The sequence below is a fragment of the Oryctolagus cuniculus genome, chromosome 7 (genome assembly GCF_051225735.1).
Source record: "Oryctolagus cuniculus isolate XC-2025 breed Fujian yellow rabbit chromosome 7, ASM5122573v1, whole genome shotgun sequence".
Classification (NCBI taxonomy): domain Eukaryota; kingdom Metazoa; phylum Chordata; class Mammalia; order Lagomorpha; family Leporidae; genus Oryctolagus; species Oryctolagus cuniculus.
The window spans coordinates 146219947-146239783 of NC_142873.1; the positions used below are offsets into that span (position 1 = coordinate 146219947).

General features: G+C 54.9%; 1 protein-coding gene and 1 long non-coding RNA gene across 5 annotated transcripts in view; one reads left to right on the plus strand and one right to left on the minus strand.

The window, feature by feature from the left end:
- The window catches only part of PAFAH2 (platelet activating factor acetylhydrolase 2), a 36871-nt gene extending 19758 nt beyond the window's left edge, over window positions 1-17113 (plus strand). For 2 of the 4 annotated variants that reach the window (XR_011390832.2, XR_011390834.2), the window contains 6 exons: window positions 30-171; window positions 1055-1168; window positions 4177-4268; window positions 5982-6190; window positions 8006-8160; window positions 16025-17113. Coding sequence is in view for 2 of the 4 variants with exons in the window: in XM_002716106.6 (XP_002716152.3) it covers window positions 30-171; window positions 1055-1168; window positions 4177-4268; window positions 6020-6190; window positions 8006-8160; window positions 16025-16119 (769 nt within the window). In the remaining 2 variants the exon portion in view is untranslated. The remainder of the gene's footprint in view (window positions 1-29; window positions 172-1054; window positions 1169-4176; window positions 4269-5981; window positions 6191-8005; window positions 8161-16024) is intronic. The other 2 variants (XM_002716106.6, XM_051856854.3) reach the window with 1 other exon arrangement.
- On the minus strand, window positions 10271-14208 carry LOC149125788 (uncharacterized). The gene is made up of 2 exons (XR_016211221.1): window positions 14020-14208; window positions 10271-11691 (listed from the first exon to the last, which is right to left on the minus strand). It is a non-coding gene; the product is annotated as an uncharacterized LOC149125788 (long non-coding RNA).
- Window positions 17114-19837: the final 2724 nt, after the last annotated feature.

Genomic DNA, 19837 nt, shown 5'->3' on the forward strand with positions numbered 1-19837 from the left:
GCTTGCTCCTGATGTCACGTGTGTTTCAGGGACCAGTCGGCTGCGACCACCTATTTCTGTAAGCAGGCCCCCGAGGAGACCCAGCCCACCAACAAGTTGCTAGAGGAGGAATGGATCCCCTTCCGTCGAATCGAGGAAGGAGAGAAGGAGTTCCATGTTCGGAATCCCCAGGTAGGCTGTGCCAGCTGGGAGGAGGGAGTTCATGAGCCAGCCTGCCTGCCTGGACTCACTGAGCAAGACTTGGAGCCAGCCTGGCTCTCGAGACCTCAGTCATGGAAGGTTTGAATTGCCGCACCAGCGGGAAGCAGTGCGATCTTTATCAGGATGCTTGAAATTGCCAGTGGCAGAAGCCCGACTGCAGCTTGCTGAGGCTGCGAAGGGGCTGACTGGCTGTGTGGGGAGACTGCAGGGAGAGCAGGACCCTGGAAGCAGACTCAGTGCATCGGCTTCTCACCCCTGCCTCTCTGTGGTTTGTCTCATGTGCAGTTTACATGTAGGGCCACAGCCTTCCCAGAATAATGGAAGCTGAGACAGTCTCCTTTCTTTTGCAGTTTGCAAAATCCTAGAAAGGGGTTCCCCGTGTAGAGAGAGAACCCAAATGGGAAATTCCCACCAGAAATCCACGATTAGATTTGGAACCAGGGACAGTCCTTGAAGGCAAAGAGAACAAGGGGGTGGCAGCTGAGTGCCCAGCACATAAGAATAGCAGATGTGTGTTATAGATGGGTGAGCAGACTCCAGTGCTGGGTGGCTAATGAGAACACTCCCAATTCCTTTTGTTTCCATATACAGCAACTCGTCTAATCCTCCTGATAACTGTGTGGGTAGGCAGGTAGAGTCTGAACAACAGGGCTGGCTTCGTTGTGCCGCCAGGCAGTGCTCATGTGAGCCGCGAGGGAGCTGAGCCCCCCTCAGGACATGGGGCACACAGCGCCTGCTGCGACATGCATGGGCAGACTGTCCCCACACTCTCCCCTGGCTCCGTAGGTCAGTGGGATTCTCGCTGGATAGCTGTGGAGTGTTCCAACTCCCTCCGGGCCTGTTTTTGCTACAGGTGCATCAGCGGGCGAGGGAGTGTGTGCGGGTGCTGAGGATCCTGCAAGAAGTTGCTGCTGGCCAGCCCATCGACAACATCTTGCCTGGAGGTTTGGATCTGAAGACCTTGAGGGTAAGGCAGCGGGGGCATGACTCAGAGTTCACGTGTTCATCACGTGTTCATCAGGACTTTCTTGGTTGCAAGTGCCAGAAACCCCACTGATGAGCTTAAACGGAAAGAGAACACATTGGCTCATAACTAGAAGGCAGACTTTAGGCCGGGGGACTGGATCCAGAGTGTCAGGGGCGCTCATCAAAGCCATGGCACCCTTCTCTCCCTTCCCTGGCTAATTTCTCTCTGCGTGTGTGGGCTTCATTTCCACCAGACTTTCTTAGATGGTTGCTGCCAGTCCAGGCCTGTGTCTCAACTCACAGGGGCAGATGTCAAGGAAGGAGACTCTTAGCTTCCACTAGTCTGGGAAGGCTGTGGCCTGCGTGGGTCCCGTGCCGCTCCTGGACCAGGCACTGTGCTGGCACTTAGCTGCCGCACACTCCTTGGCCTGTGTATGTGGCAGTCAGGGAAAGCTGAGCAGTGGGCTTGTCAGGCCACCTGGGCCACGTGGACAGGCGTGAGGTGGTTTGTTCCCCAAAGGCAGAGCTGTGGAGCAACACCGGTGCCTACTGCAAGCTAATTCCTTCCTTGGGGAGAATCCCGGGAACCCTCCCGTGAGGATATGAAACCATAGCGGCTTGGAATTGGCTAGAGAAGGTACACACTCCACCCCCGTCTCCATCCAATCTTTTTCCCCCTAACTTCAAATATAGTTCAGTCTCTATTCAGAGAACCAGGACATCGCACGAAGGCATGAAGAAAAAAGAAACAGTTTTTTTGACATTTTAATGTTTGTCTCACCAGTTCTTTTAAAGTGAATTAACATATATGTGTATACTTTTAATAATATTATTATCATTTAATATAAGCTGTCTCATAGCCTTTTTCTCATAGCCACGCAGTATGAATATATTCTCTTACAGTTAATACTTTTCTGTGGCATGCGTGTTAATAGCCATGTAATTGATTTCATTACCATTGAGTGAGAATGGTATATGAAGTACCCTCATGGGAAGTGGTGCAAAAAATTTGAAATCCATACATAGTTTTTTTCATAATGTACGTTTTCCATGAACTTTGTGTTCATGGGTATGGGTGTGTGTGTGTGTGTGTGTGTATACATACATACGTCTGTTAACAATAACGTTACTACATTATGAATACTTACAATAAGAACACCTCAAACGAATGTATGAAGTAAGCACTATGACCTCTTTATAGAGAAAGGAACCAAGGATCAAAAAGGCTAAGTAGCTACCCGGATTACCAAGCTAAATGATAGAGTCGAACTTGCAACTGGGCCTGTTTTACCTAAAGCCTGCACTGTGAACCCCAAAGCTCCTTTAGAAAATCTTTCAAAGGCTTTGGTAATGTCCTCCAGGGAGAAGCATCTGCCTGGGTGGCCAGTGACGAGGCAGGACCTGGGATCTAGATGCTGGACCAGCTGCTTGGCGTCCCCATGGGACAAGTAGGGGCCCTGGGCGCTGAGGTCCAGACTTATGTACCTGTGAGCCTGAGACAGGGAGGAAGGCCGACCACAGTCCAGTGGGGTTAGGTAAGAGACAGCCTTTTGCAGGAAATACAGAATGAAGAAGCTGACTACATTTTCACCTGTCGGGCTGAGATCACTTCCTCGTTGACAAAGCTGTAGGGAAACACTGTTCTCCGGCACGGCCAGCAGGGGCGCACGTTGCCCCGTGGAGGGTGTTTGGCAATGGCTGTCAGCGGCACGAACGCTTTGACCCAGTGATTTCCAGTTCTGGGCATTTATCCTGTAACACGTGCACACACGCAGCATGATGCACGTGCAGGGTTAGCCCTCCAGTCTCATTTATAACAGCAAAAGAATGGTGGTGACCTAAGTGCTCACCAGTAAGAGCACTGGTGACACTAACAGACTCTAGAGCAGTGGATGTGTTCGCTTGGATGATGCTACCTGCTACCACATAAACCCCTATCTCAGTGGCTTTGACACAGTAGAAATTGGTTTCTCTCCCCCATAAAGCCCACAGGGCGCTCCTGTGCTGGGGTGACTCAGGGATCCAGGCTTCTTTTGTCTTACAGTTCCGCCCTCTTTCACTTGCGGGCCTGAAGTTCACAGTGTATACAGAGCGTGGAGGTTTGTGTGCATGCTTACCTGCGTATGCAGAAGCAGTCTCTGGGAGGACCTGTGAGACGCTGCAGCCTGTTTGAGGGTAGGAAGGTTACAACAGTGGAAGAGAAAGGAGAAGGTGGAGACTTGTGGCTACTTCTGATTTTAGAGGTCTACGAATACATGAAAGCTGAAGGAGCCGTCCAGCCGACTTACGGATCTCAAGGTCCTGGGCAAAGGGGAGAAGTGAGGTCCGAAGCCTTGGGATGGAAACTGGGGGAGCACAGCCTCAGAGCAGCTGGCCACCACAGCCCTGTGAGATTTCCCAAGCCCCTCTGCAGGCAGCTGCGGTGGCTTTTTATATAACCAGGCCCTGATGGCTTCTAGGGACAACCCAAAATAGATAGCACAGAGCATGTTCGAGTGAGCAGACTCATTTCCCCTTCGTGGGACTGCTGGCAAAAATCAGGACAGATGCCTAAAGAGGAAGTGGGGCCCAAGGTAGTTTCTGCACAGGCAGTCCTTAGGTTCTAAGGAGCTCCCCATCTCGTCCCCAGGGTGGGCGACCGCTGGGAGCAGCTTCTAGGCCGGGAGCTCTGGAGTGTGGAGCAAGCCCTTACTGTCGGCGGGCTCTTGGGCTCGTCGGGGGGGATGGAATCTGACAGTTTCTGTCCACGCATTCACACGTAGACACTTGGATGCCTGCCCCGGTGCAGGTGGTGAGAGTACAAGAATAAAGGTGAGAAGCGGGGCTCTCAGAACTCCCGCCTGGGGCACGCTCTTCTGCCCAGGGTTGGGCCAGGGTTCTTACTGGGTGGTGTTGGAGGCTCGGCCGCTGTGTTGTCCTCCAGCCCCATTGCCTCACTGTGTCTCCCTCTTGGCCCTGAGGAATTCCCAACAAAGCAGTCCCGACTTTCTGACTCTGTGCTCTCCTCAGGGCAGCATCGACCCGAGCCGGGTGGCCGTGATGGGACACTCGTTTGGAGGGGCCACGGCTGTCCTGGCGCTAGCCAAGGAGACTCAGTTTCGGTGAGTTTCCAGGTGATGCTGTCGCTGTTGGCTCCTTGCTCCATGCACTCGTTCAGCAAGAATTTGTTACACGAGGTTTGTGTTCTAGGCAGCCTTGTGGGGGGATTCAGGGGTCAACAAGGTTTCTGATTTCATGGAGTTATGTTATTGTGGGAGGAGCCAGGCCACAAAAGAAGCTAACAAATGCAATCGCAGCACCCAAGTGCAGTGAAGAAAATAAAAATGCTTGGACACCTCCCCAAGAGAGTCGCACAAACCAAGACTGCAGAGGCAGGGGCCTAGGGCAGGGGTGGGGATCGCCCAGCCAGGGGGCCTTACCCGGCCCTGCCAAGGCAGCAGCGGGGGTGACCCACAATCCAATAAGTCTGCAGCAGGCTATTTTTTTTCTAAAAGATTTATTGATTTATTTGAGAGGCAGAGTTACAGACAGAGAGAGGGAAAGAGAGAGAGGTCTTCCATCCGCTGGTTCACTCCCCAAATGGCCGCAACAGCTGGAGCTGAGCTGATCTGAAGCCAGGAGCCAGGAGCCTCCTCCAGGTTTCCCATGTGGGTGCAGGGGCCCAAACACTTGGGCCATCTTCCACTGCTTTCCCAGGCTATAAGCAGAGTTAGATCGGAAGAAGAGCAGCTGGGACACAAACCAGCGCCCATATGGGATACCGGTGCCACAGGTGGAGGCTTAACCTGTTATGTCCCAGCAGGCTAATTTTTAACTTGATAATTTTGTATGGCCTGCAAATGATGTTATAAATATCCGAATGACCCTTGCAAAAAGAAAAGGTTCCCCACCCCTGATCTGGAGGAAGATCACGCAAGCCGGCAGGAATAGCTGGTACAAAGGCCCTGAGGCCCGCGGGAGCCTGCTGTGTGGGTGTGAGAGGGTAGTAAGCCACGGGGAAGAGATTGAAGACGACAGTGATAAGCAGGGTCCAGAGCCCAGAGTCTATTGGCCAGAATAAAGAGGCTTAGGTTTCATTCTAAGCACGATAGGAGACCACTGAAGGATTTTAAGCAGAAGGGGAAAAAAAAATCTTATTTACATTTTAAAAGAGCCCTCCAGCTACTGTGTGAGGGGGCACTGGAGCAGGACAGGACTGAGAACTGGGGGCTCGTTAGAGTGAGGGTCAGGGTGAATGGAGTTAGGATGTGTTTCAGCGTTCAGGACTTGGCGATGGGTTTGTCCATCACTTGTAGGATTGTCCAGTATTGAGACGGAGGAGACTGGGGGCAGGGTGGCTCAGTCTTCCAGCTGTAACCTTGCCTTAGGTGGGAGACTTCTACTCTTGGCACCAAGAGAACTTCCCTGCTACCTGTGCTCTGGGCTCGTAGCCTGTCTCGCACTCAGGGCACGGAGCTGTTCATCCACTGTCCCCTGCTGGACTCAGAGCCCCTTGAGAGCAAGGACTGTGTCATTTATCTGAGTACCAGAAGCACAGGGCCAGCTCGTGTCCGGCACTCAGTGAAGGCTGGTGGTGACTGATCAGAGGGGTGAAGCACCGTTCTGAGGAGCTCAAGTCAGCCACGCGAGAGTCGATGCAGGAGACCTGACCCTTGTGCTCAGAGAGGTTAGACTCTGGAGGCAGGTAGAAGCATCCCTAGCCTGCCTGTAGGATGTGGGCCCTGGCACCCCCTGCTGGGCTTTCTGAGCCTGCAGCTCAGGGCGGAGGGAAGAGCTCCAGCCCTCCCCTCCGCCCTCCCTGTTCCTGCCTGCAGTTCTGCGTGGCAGTCCCGGACGTCTCGTCCTGTTCCAGGTGTGCTGTGGCCCTGGACGCGTGGATGTTCCCCCTGGAACGAGACCTTTACCCACAGGCCCGGGGCCCTGTGTTCTTTATCAACACTGAGAAATTCCAGACAGTGGAGAGTATCAACTTGATGAAGAAGATATGTGCCCAGCACGAACAGTCCAGGATCATAACTGTGCTGTGAGTAACCCCCCGGTCCCGGTCCCGGTGTGGCCCCCGCTTTCCACTCAGCTGTGGCTCCCTTCGTTTCTCCCAGGTTGCCCAGAACTTTCTGTCCATTGGTAGAATACCTGGATACTTCCCGAATGTCCAGTGTTAATTCCCTTGGAATTTCATATCCGTCCCCTTGTCCACTTAGCGCCACGTAGAGTGACTTCTGCAGTAGTTTGTGACTGTGACGGGACTCGCCTGGTGCTGTCTGGAAATGGGTGCTGTGGGATGGTGTGGTGGGGAGGGAAGGGCCGGAGTGTGGGTAGGGCCCTCATTGGGGGATTTTATGAGGGGTTTTTTTTTGGAGAGTGCGGATGTAGTAGACCTTTGACATTCACCAGAGAGATTTCTAGAGAGCTGTATACACACCGAAGTCCGAGACAGAACTCCCTGTGTGCTGTCTTCCATAAACCACCTCTGTTCTGGCTGAGAAACCACAGCACCTTCACCTCCATCACTGGCACCAGCAATTGGTTTTCTTCTGGGAACCATTTTTCAGAGAGGGGAAGAAAAAGAATTTCCGTGACTTTCCAATGCTGACTCTATGGGGAGGGGGGAGGGCTGAGTCACCCCAGCTTGCTGCCACCTGCACTGGGGCCTCGCAGCCACACACATGCTTCGAGGACTCCAGGCCCTGTTTCAACCCTGAGTGCCGGTGCGCCACGGACCCTTGGAGTCGCACAGGTGTTAGAAGGCCAGAGCCAAAGGCCTTGAGCACCAGGGCTCTGCTCAGTGGGCAGTATCTTCCATGGTTCACCTTGGCCCCAGCTCTCTTCCCTCTCCTGTCGTTTTGATTTCTTGGCGGTGGAGGACTGGAAGGTTGCCCCGGTAATACTCGGGACAGTGGCACCTGTTGGGAAGGGACATGAGAGCCTTTGACAAGCAGCACACGAGGGGCTCCCTGCTGGCTGCGCACAGGACCCACAACTCTGATACATCCTGCTGTATCCTATCTGGTGGGCCTCGAATAACGCATTTTTTAAAAAAAACCTGTTTTTCTGCATGACGTCAGACAAATACTTTGGTGTTTAGACTTTTCCAACCTCACTGAATTGACTCATAAATTAAGAGAGGGTTTCACCTGGGAGCTACATGTATTTCATGCCAGAGGACTTAAGTTCTAATCCAGAACTCCCTTTTACAAATGCACCTATTGGGGTGGGGGACGGCCGGCCCACAGGCCGAAATCACGTGATCTGGCCCTGCCAGGGCAACCTCAGGTGGGACTCGAAATTCAAACAGCAGGCACATTTGCAAGTTGATAATTTTGTATGGCCTGCAGATGATGTTATAAAAAATCTAAATGGCCCTAGGCAGAACGAGTTTCCACTGCTGAAGGCCAGGAGCTCCTCTTTCCTGTTACTCTGTGTGCACCGCTGAAGAAGGGGCTTGTGGGTTTTATGAATATTTGGAAGTCACCCCCAGGAAAAGCCACAGGGTGGGAGATTATAGTGACCGAGGAATGGCAGGTGCTGGAGGCCTCGCCCCGTGCCCCGTCCCTGCGCCTTTTCCCTGTACTGTGAGGCATTGTGCTAGGGGTTGAGTCAGCTTTGACACCATGCACACCTGGGTTCTAATCCTCGCGCCATGCCCTCCCTCCTGCGTGACTCTGGGCAGGCCGTTTCTCTCCTCGGATTCTGTTAAGGAGGAAAACACTCCCCTTACGAGGTTGCTGTGAAGAGCAAGTGTGATGATGCGTGGGGAGCCCCTTGGACATACAGGCGCATGACAGATGCCCGTGTGCCTCACCTTCAGGTCCCTGCCGTTGTTTTTCTTCTCTTCTAGTGGTTCTGTTCATCACAGTCAAACTGACTTTGCTTTTGTGACTGGCAACTTGCTTGTTAAATACTTATCCAGCCACACCCGTGGGAGCCTGGACCCCTACGAAGGTCAGGAGACTATGGTGCACGCCATGTTGGCCTTCCTGCAGAAGCACCTGGGTAAGGAGCGCCCTGGGGCCCCTGGGGCAGCCAGCCAGTGGGTCCCTTGGATTCCCCTGCAGCCCAGTGGTCTATACTGACACAGCTGGGAACCAGGAAACTTTACGGCGTATGGAAAACAAGCATGAAGGAGAGAGTTAATGGAGTTATAGGAAAAGCACTTGACAGAGTTTGGAGATCTTGCTCTCTTACTGTGTCAATGACCTTGGCCTCCCTGAGCCTTGGTTTCCTTACCTCTCCGCTCTGCTATCTCTGTCCTAATCCAAACTTATCAGCATTCACTGTGTCTGAATTGTGGGGGAGCTCCTGATGATACCTGAGCTAAATCTATGGAAGTGCTTTAAAGAAACCCTTGGTGGGGCCGGCGCCACGGCTCACCAGGCTAATCCTCCGCCTAGCGGCGCCGGCACACCGGGTTCTAGTCCCGGTCGGGGTGCCGGATTCTGTCCCGGTTGCCCCTCTTCCAGGCCAGCTCTCTGCTGTGGCCAGGGAGTGCAGTGGAGGATGGCCCAGGTGCTTGGGCCCTGCACCCCATGGGAGACCAGGAAAAGCACCTGGCTCCTGGCTCCTGCCATCGGATCAGCACGGTGCGCCGGCCGCAGCGCGCTGACCGCGGCGGCCATTGGAGGGTGAACCAACGGCAAAGGAAGACCTTTCTCTCTGTCTCTCTCTCACTGTCCACTCTGCCTGTCAAAAAAAAAAAAAAAAAAAAAAAAAAAAAAAAAAAAAAAAAGAAAGAAACCCTTGGTGGGTTGTAACTGTTGTCAGAAACCACAGACCAGGGGTGGGCGTTGTGGCACAACAGGTTAAGCCACTGCTTAGGAGGCCCACATCCCATATCAGATCACCAGTTCCAGTCCTGGCTGCTCCGCTTCCCGTCCAGCTTCCTGCTGATACACCCTGGGAAGGCAGCGGGTAATGACTCAAGTACCTCCTATGGGAGGGACCTGGGTAGAGAACCAGGCTCCTCTACCAGCCCTGACTGTCACAGGCGTTTGGGGAGTGAACCAGCAGATGAGAGATCTCTCTCTGTCTCTCCCTCTTTCCCTGTCTCTCCCTCTCTCTATATAAATCTTTTTAAGAAAAAAATCACAGGCTGGATGAATGGCGAGGTCTTTAGAGGTCTCTGTCCAGCCTCCACCCGGAGGAGGCGGCGCCTGTGTCTTCCCCGCATCGCTGTCAAGTCCGCTGCAGCCCTGGAAGCTTGAATGGCAAAGACTGGAAGTTCACCAATTTGCTTTGAGTGCAAAGGGGAGTTGATGAGAGTGCAGCTGGCCTAAGGAAGTGGTAGAGTTTTAGGAGCCGAAGTCACAACGTGCAGAGCCAATCTCCCGGTCTGTCTCGCGGGCTCAGTCTGTGTCTCCTTCCTCTCACTGTGCTCTCTCCTCGCGGAGGGGATCTGCTCATTGAGTTTCTGCTCCACATGACTTCACCGGGCCCGAGCCGCTGAGGCTTGCTCTCTTCGCCTTGTAGCCTCCGCGTCTTCAGCTCCCACTGCTCGCAGCCGCGTGAACATGATTTCCAGGCCAGATTCACAAGAGGGGAAAGGCGGTCGCATCAGCTGCACCCTGCTGGCCACACACACGGTAGCCGCCGTGCAGCCGAGGCCTGCTGCTCTCCAGGTCACAAGCCCCTTTCTGCGACAGTCAGGACACAGGAGGGTCCATTGTCTACCTGAGGCTGGGCCCTGGGCAGCACTTGCCATCCGAAGGGAGCCAGGCTTGCCCGTATTTCTAAGGTTTGACCTAACTCCAGGGTAGTGGCGAGACCTGAGACTAGCCCCTCTCCATTTGTGGGGTTATCCCCCGAGAAGACACCTGTGATGTCCTCCAAGATTTCTCTGTTCAGCTCAGTGTCCGTGGCACCACCACTGTACCCTGTCTAATTCTCTAGTTTGCCATTCGGCACCCATGCCCCTTGGATGCGCTGCTCATCAGCGCCCTTTTAAAGTGTGCAGTCCTGGCTTGCGTGTGACGTGCTAGGAAGGGCCTGACCAGAGCCCGGGCCAGTGGGACTGTCGCTCCTGTGCCCTGGACACTGGATGTCTGGCTGGATGACCCGAGTGCACCCCCTTTCCCATAAGTGCACAAGCAGTCTGGTTTGGACTGAGTTTGCTTTTAAAACGTATATCCTTTTATTTAGTGCAGTGACCTTTTGAACCTAGATTTCGTGTTTGTATTTATGCCTGTCGTTTCATCCAGCCAGCTGTCAGCAATTGGGTTTAGAGACTTCAGGGCTGATAACAGAGACCCTGGCAGGGGAAGGGATCCCCGTGTCAGTGTCCCGTTCTCCCACCCACTCTCCCTGTTCCTCGCGAGCACCATGGCATTATAAGGGCTAAGAGCAGAGACGATGGGGAACAAGGCATGAGCAGGCTCGCTTTAGGGGCAGCGCCTGTGAGCTGAGGTGCCCAGCGCTGGCGACCACAGAAGCGGCGATGGAGGGAGGCAGGCGGCTCTGACGGTTGGCCGCTCGCTGAGGACTCGTGTGTGCCCGGTGCTTGAGCATTGCAGCTGCGTTCTGGAGTAAGGGTCTGAAGACAGCCCTTCCCAGGAGGGACCCTTGTTACTAACTCTGCTGGGCAGATGAGGACACGGCAGCTTAGAAAATTTGGGTAATTTGTTCAGGGTTCTCTGGGTGTTAAGTGGCAAAGCCACTATGCGAGCCAGGCCGTCCAGCTGCGAAGCCCACGCGCCGAGCCGCTGCGCAGTGCTGTCCATCGGTGACTATGATGGCGCAGTCTGCACCCAGCACTGGGGAGACCCAGGACCGGCTCCCACCGTGAGGGGAGGGAGAAGGGCGGGAGGAAGGTGTCCTGCGCACCGCGGTGCTTGCCTTTCATCTTCACAGTGAGGAGAAGGCTCACGGCTGGGCGGCCCAGGTGCCTTGGGGAACAGGTTCTGCAGCCTGGCTCTCAGGAGAGTGACTTTAAGATTCATTTATTTATTTGAAAGAGAGAGAGAGAGATCTTGCATCCTCTGCTTCACTCCCCAAATGGCTGCAACAGCTGGGGCTGGGCCAGGCTGAAGCCAGGAGCTTAGAGCTCCATCTGGGTCTCCCTCCCGGGTGGCAGGGGCCCAGGTCCTTCAGCTGTCATCCACCGCCTCCCAGGTGCATTAACAAGGAGCTGGGTCCAGGCGGAGCAGCCAGGCCTTGAAGCAGCACTCAGATTTGGGATGCTGGTGTCACGGGCGGTGGCTTAATCCTCTGCGCCCACCTCAAGAGAGTGACTTACGGACGAAGGCGGAGAAGTGAGCAGACGGCAGAGGTGGAGGCCCATGCGGGTGCTGAGGGAAGTTTGGTTTTATCCTCCAGGCTGTGGGGCGCCCTCGGTGGGTTCCAGGCAGGAGAGCGTCACGACTGGACTTGTGTTTGCGGTCGGGCGGCAGTGCAGGTGGACAGCTCAGGTGGGCGGCGCGGGCAGTAATCCAGGTGGTGGGACATCGGACAGGGTCTGAAAGAGGCCCCAGCTCTCAGGCTGACGTCTCACAACGACAAGGAGGCCTCTGTGTGGCCACATCGTGCAGTCACCTGGGAAACAAAAATCAGCTGCCGGCGGCCCGGCTGAACCTCTCTGGAAAATCCCAGAGAGCTGTGAGAGGACCCGTGCCACCTTCACAGCAGCGCGCAGCTGCTGCCTCCACCCCTGAAACCACCCCCACCCCACCCCCCGCCATCTCCCCTCCCTCCTCCTCTGACCTCTGAGCCCTCTTCCCTCAGCTGCTTAATTCTGCCTCCCACTTCACCACTCACTCCCTCGAGACTGTGTACCCGAGGCCAGGGCCGGCGTTGTGGCGAAGCGGATTAAGCTGCCTGTGATGCCAGCATCCCACACGGGTGCCAGTTCTGAGTCCCGGCTGCTCTGCTTCGCTTCCAATCCAGCTCCCTGCTGACAAGGCTGAGAAAGCAGCAGAGGATGGCGCAAGTGCCTAGGCCCCTGCACCCACGTGGGAGACCCAGGTGGAGTGCCAGGCTCCTGGATTTGGCTGGCCCAGAACCCAGCCACAGCCATGGCAGCAAACCAATCTGTCTCTCCTTTCTGCCTCTCTGTAACTCTCCCTTTCAAATAAGTAAATAAGTCTTAAAAAAAAAAAAAAAAAAAAAAAAGACTGCACCTTGGGGCTGGCATTATGGCACAGCGAGTTAAGCTGCTGCCTGCAGTGCAGCCCTTGGGAACGCTAGTTCGAGTCCCAGCAGCTCAGCTTCTGATCCAGCTCCCTGCCAATGCACCTAGGAAAGCAGTGGAAGATGGCATGAGGGCATGGTCCCCTACTGCCCACATGGGAGGCCCGCATGGAGTTCTGGGTTCCTGGCTTTGGCCTGGCCTAGCCCTGTAGCCACCATTTGGAAAGTGAGCCAGTGGAGAGAAGATCTCTCTCTCCCTCCCTCCCTTTCTCTGTAACTCTGCCTTTCAAATAAAAATAAAACAAATCTTAAAAAAAAAAAAAAAAAGACCGCACACCTTCCTAAAAAGACCGCACACCTTCCTACATAGACGCAGCTTCCGCTCCAGGTGTGGGACTCGGGCCAGCCTACTGTTCCCATGCCAGACTTCATCCTGCCATCTGTGGGCATGATTGCACCAGTTGTCTTTCCCTCTTTACCTTGTTTATTTATTTAACAGCACTTTTATTTGAAAGGAAGAGAGAGGAATCTTCCATCTGCCGGTTCACTCCCCAGATGCCTGCAGTAGTCTGGCCAGGTCAAAGCCAGATGCCAAGAACTCCATCCAGGACCCCATATGGATGGCAGGGACCCAAGTACTTGAGCCATCACCCGCTGCCTCTCAGGGTGCAGGGTGCACGTTAGCAGGAAGCTGGACCAGAAGCGGACCCAGGCACCTCAGCGTGGGACGCGGGCGTCTTAGCTGCCGAGTCAGATACGCGCCCCTTGCGCTTCACCACACCCCTGCTGGTTCATTTCATGATGAAGTCTCTCTTTAAGAAAAAAAAAAATCTCTCTTGGCCTCAGTGTGCCCTCCGGTTACCCTGTTCTCTGCAGCAGCAGAACTGCTCAGGGAATTTCCTACTCCGTCCCTTCCTGTTCTCCCTTACACCCACTCCAGCCAGGCTCCCTGAAAGCTGCCATTGTCCCCCGCCCCAGCGACCGCCGCGGTGCCGAGTCCAGGAGTCCTCGGCCCTCGCCTCGCCCCTCGCGGTGGCTGCCCACGAGTGGATGGTGCCCTCCTTTGGGAAGCGCCACCTCTGCTTCGGAGAGCCGCACTGTGGGGTCTGCTGTCTCCATGTCTGCTCCGCTCTGGCCTCTTTCAGATTTAGTTTATTGAAAGCCAGAATGACAGAGATCCTCACTCCCCACGTGGCCAGGATGGTGGGAGCTGGGCCAGGCTGAAGCCAGGAATCAGGGACTCCGCCCGGGCCTCCCACGGAGGTGACAGGGACCCAAGCACTTGGCCATCATCCGCTGCTCTTCCAGGTGCATTAGCAGGGAGCTGGGTCAGAAGCCAAGCAGCCAGACTCTCAGCCGCACGCTGCTGTGGGATGCTGGCGTCGCGAGTGATGGCTAACCCTCCGTCCACAGCACTGGCCCCTCTCTGGCCTACTTTTCTACTTCTCATGGCTGTAAATACCACTTCTGTGCCGGCCACTCCCTGGCTTGCATCTGCAGTGTGATGGCCCACAAACACTGGATTTATAGGACCCACTGCTGCCACTCAGCGTCTCTACCTGGACATCTAACGGATGCAACACTGCCAAGAAAGCTAATGGCAACTGCAGCCTCTCCGTTCAGCTCCATCCTTCCAGTTACTTGGTCAGAATCTAAGTCCCATCTGTTCTTTCTCTCTCTCTCAAATCCCATCTGTTCTGTCTCTGTCTCTCTCTCGCACACACACACCCTCACCCGCCGGTCCCTTGGGACATCCTCACGGCTCCGGCTCCGCCTTCAAGCTACACAAGGAATCTAATCGCTTGTCAGTACCCCACAGCTAAATTCCTGCAGGAGGTACCCCACCCCCACCCCGCCTCCATCTCCTGACCGCGGCACAGTTGTTTCTCAGTGCAGCAGCCGAGTGCTCCCTTCAGGAAGTCCGTCCTGACGCCCTCTGCTCAGAAGCTCAGTGGCTCCCCTGGGCCTCAGTCCCGCCTCAGTCCTGCCCCCTGCCCAGCCTGTGTGACGTGGCCCTCCAGCTCCTGCTGCTCTTGCCTTGCCTGCTTTGCTGTTCCTGTGAGGGCCTGCAGTGCTCCAGGCACACCTCTGCCTCAGGGCCTTTGCACTGCTGTCCCCTCTCCTACAATAATCCTGGCTAAACCCTTGCTCAGCGAGGCCACCCGACCACCCTTTGTAAAGCATTGTACTTCCCCAGCTGCCACTGCGCGTCCCTGATCTGCCTGTGCTTTCCCATCTGACCCCTTCTTGCCTCCTCTGTAACTGATTGTGTTATGTATTGCTGCCTGCTGGACGAGGAGTTCTAGGAAGGTAGAGGTTTCCGCTCCACGCCAGGTGCTTGGCAAGGAGCGGGGATCTGGCGGTAACTGAGTGGCCCCTCCCTTCTGCCCTGGGTTCTGCTCGCGTTGAGCTGTGACACCATTTGCCTGCTCGGCTGTGCCCAAGGACTTGGACCCTGCTGGGTCGTCCTTGCCTTGTGACTAGGCCCATCTGCCTGGTCTGTGCTGGGCGGCTACCTGATGCTGTGGCCCTGTGGTTCTGCCCTTCACCAAGGAGACACTGGATCTGCTCCCACAGACCGGAGTGCTAGGGACCTCATCTTTTTTCTTTTTCTTTAAGATTTATTTTATTTAATTGAAAGGCAGCATTACACATGGGGGGGAGAGCGAGAGAGAGAGTTTCTATCTACTGGTTCACTCTCCAAATGGCCGCAACCGCCTAGGCTGGGCCAGGGAGAAGCCAGGAGCTTCTTCCAGGTCTCCCACGTGGGTGCAGGGTCCCAAGGACTTGGGCCATCTTCTACTGCTTTCCCAGGCACAGAGCAGGGAGCTGGATTGGAAGTGGAGCAGCTGGGACTCAAACCAGTGCCCACATGGGATGCTGGCACTGCAGGTGACGGCTTAGCCCACTACACCACAACTCCGGCCCGAGGGACCTCTTCTTCTTCTTCTTTCTCTTCCTTTTCCTCTTCTTCAAGATTTTATTTATTTATTTGAGAGATACTTAGAGAGAGAGGGAGAGACAGAGAGAAAGGTCTTCCGTCTGCTGGTTCATTCCCCAAATGGCCTCAACAGCTGGAGCTGGGCCTACCAGGAGCCAGGAGCTTCCTCTGGGTCTCCCATGAGGGTGCAGGGGCCCAAGGACTTGGGCCATCCTCCAGTGCTTTTCCAGCAGAGAGCTGGATCGGAAGAGGAGCAGCCGAGACTTGAACCAGCACAATATGGGATGCCGGCACCGCAGGTGGAGGCTTAGCCCACTGCGCTACAGCGCCGGCCCCGAGGGCCTCCTCTTCCTCAGCAGTGGAAGCGGAGCCTGGGAGATTTTGCATCTGCTCTGCGTTTCTGGGTGTGAATATTTTATCTCTCCCCAGCTGTAACGACCCTGGACAGCTCGGCTAGCTTCCCTGAGCCTGGTGTCCTCCGCTCTAAGTACGGCTGACAGAGTTCTCTTAGTGCGTAGGGATGTGGTGGAAATTAAATGCATCAATGCACTTGAAGCATTAAGCACAATCCCCGGGACGAATTGTCCTCTTATTTTCAGTATTGGGTTGTCATAGATGAAGTCAGTCATTCGTAAATGCACTGAATAGTGACCATTGCTGTCTCCACCATCACACGCACTGCGCCTGGTCCCCGTGTTTCCCCGGCGCCCCTCTCTCTGGGACGGCCCGCTAGATCCACGGGAGCCGCTCTGTCCCAGCCTGACGCTCTGCCTAACCTTCATGTTTTCTCCCATTCAGACCTGAAGGAGGACTACGATCAATGGAACAGTCTCATCGAAGGCATTGGGCCGTGGCTCACTCCTGGTGCCCCCACCCACCTGTCTAGCCTGTAGGCACAGCTGGCCATCTGTCACAGGTCACCTGAGCTGTGTCCACTTGGGGGCTGCCAAGGGGCACCATCACCTCTGTCTGGAAGTGGTCAGCTCCACCCTTTTCCTCAGATTGAGAGGATGTAATCACACTGCTGATTGGATAATGGGGTGATAATGGGGGGCTTTGATCTTGGACTTGATCTTAAACTCACCCTGGGGCTTGGATCACTGAAGCTTGGCCAAGTGACTTTCTGGGGCCTGCGCCCTGCAGGTGTGGGGAAGAAGCCTAGTGCCCTGAGGCTGAGTAGGAAGCCTGGGCCCTACCTGCTCCCTCTGCTCCCACCACAGTTGCTTCTCTAGTGGAAGTACCAACGCCAGAGGGCCCCCATCCCCGCCTGGCTCTGTCTCTTTCTCGCTCTCAGCCTGCTGCCTCTTGGGCCGCTTGGTGAAAAGTGAGCACATGAGCAAACTTGCTGGAGTGTGGACATCCTCAGATTTTCTGATCATTTGCAGGCCTTGCCCCTTGCGTGAGATGTAGTACTGGGTACTTAGCAGTACTGGGCCACACCTGGGAGCCCACGGCGGGGCCAGCAGCCGTGGTCTCCCAGCACAGGGCTCCCTCAGAAGCTCCAGAAGTCTTTGAGGTCTTGCCAAAAATGTGTCTTGACAGGAGAAACACAAGTAGGTTGAGGTGGGAGTGTTAGGATCAGTGCTAAGCAGGCCCTTGCTGCAAGAGGGAAGGAGGCTGGTTAGTCTGACCCGGGAGGCCTTCCCTGGTGAGGTGTAGGAACACCTGTGTCTCGCCTCTTAACTCTGAGGTCGTGAGCTGCCAACCTGCTCAGGGCCAGCGTGCTTCGATTGTTTGGTCTTTTGGTTCTGAGGCCTTTGCCCCAGCATAAGTCAGAATACAGTCCACACTTCCATTCTGTCCCATTTACAATATGAATGACATCAATACCAATGAAAGTTGGAATGGTCTCTGTTTAATCTGCAATAAAGCAAGATGGGAAATGCCTGCTCCTTCTGTCTGTAATTGTTCGCTTCCCCTTGGGCCCCAGAGGGGAAGTCTTCCCGGGTATCTGGTTCAAGGCTGTGTGGGAAGATCAACCTGGAACTCTGTCTCCACTACTGAGGACTTCTCACCCTGCTCCCAGGAGGGGACCCTGCGGCAGGCAGGAGCCAACACCCGTCTACAGCACAGGGCCACCAGCCAGCTGGGACTAGACCATCGCCTCCCAGCAGCAAGCCTGTGGACCTGGGGTGGATCTGTGGGTCCAGCGACAGCCTCAGCGGCCTCACAGGACAGCCCTGGTGCCCGGGAGCCTGGAGCCTGGAACCTAGCCTGGCTTTGAGTCCTGGCTCTGCCGCTGCTAACTGGGTGAACGGGAGCGAATTATGTTCTCTTTCCAATCTCAGTTCTGCATTTCTAAAATGAGTGCCTGCGTTATGAATAGTTAGGAGGATTGAGTGACAAGATGCATATCCCTTTGGTTATTTTAAAGCATATCTCCTACTTTCCAAAAATAAGAGATTTTTCTCTTTGTCTTATAGTTATGATTTTATGGCTTAATGATTTCATGTCCAGGGACAATGACCCAGTGGCTTCCATCCTTCAAAATATGTTGAAGGGACCAGTGCTGTGGCGCAGCAGGTTAAAACCCCAGTCTGCAGCGCCAGCATCCCATATAGGCGCCAGTTTGAGTCCTGGCTGCTCCACTTCCAATCCTGCTCTCTGCTATGGCCTGGGAAAGCAGTAGAAGGCGGTCCAAGTGCTTGGGCCCCTGCACCCATGTGAGAGACCCAGAAGAAGCTCCTGGCTTCAGATTGGTTCAGCTCCAGCTGTTGCAGCCATTTGGGGAGTGAACCAGCAGATGGAAGACCTCTCTACCTCTCTGTAACTCTTTCAAATAAATCCTAAAAAAAAAAAAAAAAAAAAAAAGATTTGTTGAAACTTGCTTGTTGGCCCAGGGTGAGGTTGAGTTGCAGATGTTCCATGGATAGCTACAGTTGTTCACTTTCTTCCTCAACAGCACACCATGGGTTAAAGCACTCAGGAAGGTGATGGAGCCGTCCAGCCCTCGTATGGGGACCAGAGCCCTTCAACAGTCACCGAGCCAGCCCTGGGCCAGCCTGGGTAGATGCCACCCTGTGCTGGGAGCACAGGCAGGAGGCACCCTCTGCCTGGGTGCCCTAAACAATGCAGGTGAACTTGGCAAGACCCTGACAGGAGACCCAGCGCCCCCAGAGACAGGCGGTGTTAGACGTGGAAGCCCCCTCTCCTGCACTGGGCTCATGTCTGATCCAATGGCAGGAGCCATGTGCTTCTCCTGGTCTCCCATGGGTGCAGGGCCCAAGCACTTGGGCCATCCTCCACTGCACTCCCTGGCCACAGCAAAGAGCTGGCCTGGAAGAGGAGCAACCAGGACAGAATCTGGCGCCCCGACTGGGACTAGAACCTGGTGTGCCGGCGCCACAAGGCGGAGGATTAGCCTAGTGAGCCGCCGTGCTCACTTTTTTTTTTCCCAGCAACCTTGGAGTAGGTGAATTTTCCCAGTAGCTGAAAATTATTCCTTAAGCCATACAGTACAATATTAATGTTTCTGAGTGGCAATGTACCAGAAAGATCACACACATACACACACACACACACTTCTGGATCAAAGTGAGCTGGCCTCACTCAGCTTTTAGGATGTGTCGGTCAGTGTTAGACGCTGAGCTGGATTTGTCTCCCCAGGTTCGTTCGTGCAGCTGTTTAATGTCTCAATGATTGATTAAGAGTGCAGACTTGATCTAACAATGGCACCTGAGAGGCGGGGCCCATGGGAGGTCTTTGGGTCGCTGGGGACGTGCCCTTGGAGGGTGGTTCTCAGGAGAGGTTTTGATGATTTGAGTTCAAATTCTGCCTCGCTGTGCTCTCTGCTCCCTGGCCGCGGTGTGGTCCTGCCCCTGCACCCACCGTAACCGGCCATCGTGGACGCCGGGCCATGGAACCGCCTGATCCCATGACCCCAACTGTGAGCTGAAACAGACCTTGGCTCTCCCAAGGAACCTCCTCTCGGGTATTTTAGTTAAAGGAATGAGAAGCAGAATAATGCTGGCCATCTCTCTTCACGGCCTTGAATGTGCCAGCCCCTGGCAGCCCTCCCTGTCCCCCTCAGATTGGGGACTTCTGGGGTGCAGTGGACTGAGAAATCAGTCATGTTATTTAAAACTGAAAGAAGGGCCGGCGCCGTGGCTCACTAGGCTAATCCTCCGCCTTGCGGCGCCGGCACACCGGGTTCTAGTCCCGGTCGGGGCGCCGGATTCTGTCCCGGTTGCCCCTCTTCCAGGCCAGCTCTCTGCTATGGCCAGGGAGTGCAGTGGAGGATGGCCCAAGTCCTTGGGCCCTGCACCCGCATGGGAGACCAGGAGGAAGCACCTGGCTCCTGGCTTTGGATCAGCCTGGTGCGCTGGCTGCAGCGTGCCGGCCGCAGCAGCTATTAGAGGGTGAACCAACGGCAAAGGAAGACCTTTCTCTCTGTCTCTCTCTCTCACTGTCCACTCTGCCTGTCAAAAAAAAAGAAAAAAAAAAAACACTGAAAGAAGATGGGATGGTTTTGGCGAGAGGCCTCCAGGGGCTCTCCTGCAATCAGACTCGCACTCGGGCTTTGAGGTCCCTGTGGCTGCGCGGAGTGGGACCTCTGGCCGCTTGTTCCGCTTTGGGGTTGGCTCTCAGGGAACACCTGACCAATGGCCTTTA